Genomic DNA, 1,666 nt, shown 5'->3' on the forward strand with positions numbered 1-1,666 from the left:
GGTGGCAGAGTTGAAGATGCTGAGATTTTCACTGGGAGTAACGAAGAAGGACAGGATTAGGAACGATTATATTAGAGGGACCGGTCAGGTTGGACGGTTTGGAGACAAAGCAAGAGAGGCAAGATTGAGATGGCTTGGACATGTGTGGAGGAGAGATGCTGAGTATATTGGGAGAAGGATGCTGAATATGGAGCTGCCGGGTAAGAGGAGAAGAGGAAAGCCAAAGAGGAGGTTTATGGATGTGGTGAGGGAAGACATGCAGGTGGCTGGTGTGACAGAGGAAGACGCAGAAGACAGGAAGAAATGGAAACGGATGATCCGCTGTGGCGACCCCTAACGGGAGCAGCCGAAAGTAGTAGTAGTAGTTAGTTGGACATTAATAAGATGTAAATCTGGATAAGATTAGTAAATATTTAGATATTTCTCGATAAATAGATTTATGTAGATGCTCTCAATAGAATGCTATTTTCCCTCCACTTTTTTACTTTTACATTTATTCAAAGGGTGTTTTTGTGTTTCATCAGGAAACAGTGGTTGAAGTTTTTAGTGGGTTGAGGTTGTGTCATCTGGTGGATCATCTCTTAACTGTTCAGGGACAGAGAGGGTTTTTGTACAGGTCTACCAGTGGTTTGTGTTACTGTGTGTCTCCGGCACAGTAATACACAGCTGAGTCTTCAGGCTGCATATTTTGTCCTGTTAGAGTCACTGTCTTACTGGAAGCTTCTACAGAGATACTGAACTTGTTTTTTAGTGACTCTTTGTAGTATGTGCTGCCACCACTTTGTCCATATCCAATCCACTCCAGTCCTTTTCCTGCAGGCTGTCTGATCCAGCCTGTCCAGTAGCCACTAACAGAATAAGAGACCTGACAGGTGATGGTCAGTGGTTGTCCTGGCTGGACAGTCAGAGACGCTGGTTGATTCAACTGCTGACTGTTCACACCTGTAGAAGAGAGAGAAAAAAGTTGAAAACTCAACTTTGTGCCTCAGTGCAGAAAGGATAAACAGAAGAAGCTTTGTGGTCCTGAATGTTTCTCCCTCAAAGAGACTCACAGGATCCAGCTGCCAGCAGCAGCAGAGCTACAGACAACATGATTTGTGTTGAAGTTGAACTGCTGGGAGCTGCTCTTCTTCTGGTCCAACTAAGAGCCTGGTATGAACTTCTTATAGTGGACTAACAAGGAAGTATACTTTGCATTGAAAATCAGCCCACGACAATAATGTATTCAAAGAATATGGAGTACTTATTTACAAATATTAACAGATTGCATTTGCCGAAGTTTATGATTAATCAATAAACACGTTTAAGAGAGGGTCATAATCATTCAAATGGTTTTGTCCTGGTTTTGGAGTATATCCAGTATTGTGAACTATGGAGTCTAGTTTCACAAACAAAGTGTCTAAATTGTCTGCATTTAACAGCAAACCTTACATTTCTTTCTGAAGGTAGATGTGGACAGTATGCTAGTTGGTTAATTAAGATGAATATGGAAGTGCTCCTTTTGGTTTCATCAAATCTTTGATTTCAGTGAAAATTTCAGTGTCGTGATCATTTCATTTCGGACCTTGAGAACGTCAGTGGGAAGGTTTACTTTGTAGGTGGAGGACATTTGGTTCTGTTTTGGTGCATTTGTCTCAGACAATAACAAGTCTGATTCATTCAGATA

The 1,666-nt window shown here is 41.7% G+C and overlaps 1 gene segment (V, D, J or C); it reads right to left on the minus strand.

The window, feature by feature from the left end:
• Positions 1–634: 634 nt before the first annotated feature.
• On the minus strand, positions 635–1,092 carry LOC130131919 (immunoglobulin heavy variable 4-38-2-like). The segment is given in 2 exon segments: positions 635–942; positions 1,053–1,092. Coding segments are annotated over 2 exon segments (348 nt in total).
• Between the last annotated feature and the right edge of the window lie 574 nt (positions 1,093–1,666).

The sequence above is a fragment of the Lampris incognitus genome, assembly GCF_029633865.1.
Source record: "Lampris incognitus isolate fLamInc1 chromosome 5 unlocalized genomic scaffold, fLamInc1.hap2 SUPER_5_unloc_1, whole genome shotgun sequence".
Taxonomy (NCBI): Eukaryota; Metazoa; Chordata; class Actinopteri; order Lampriformes; family Lampridae; genus Lampris; species Lampris incognitus.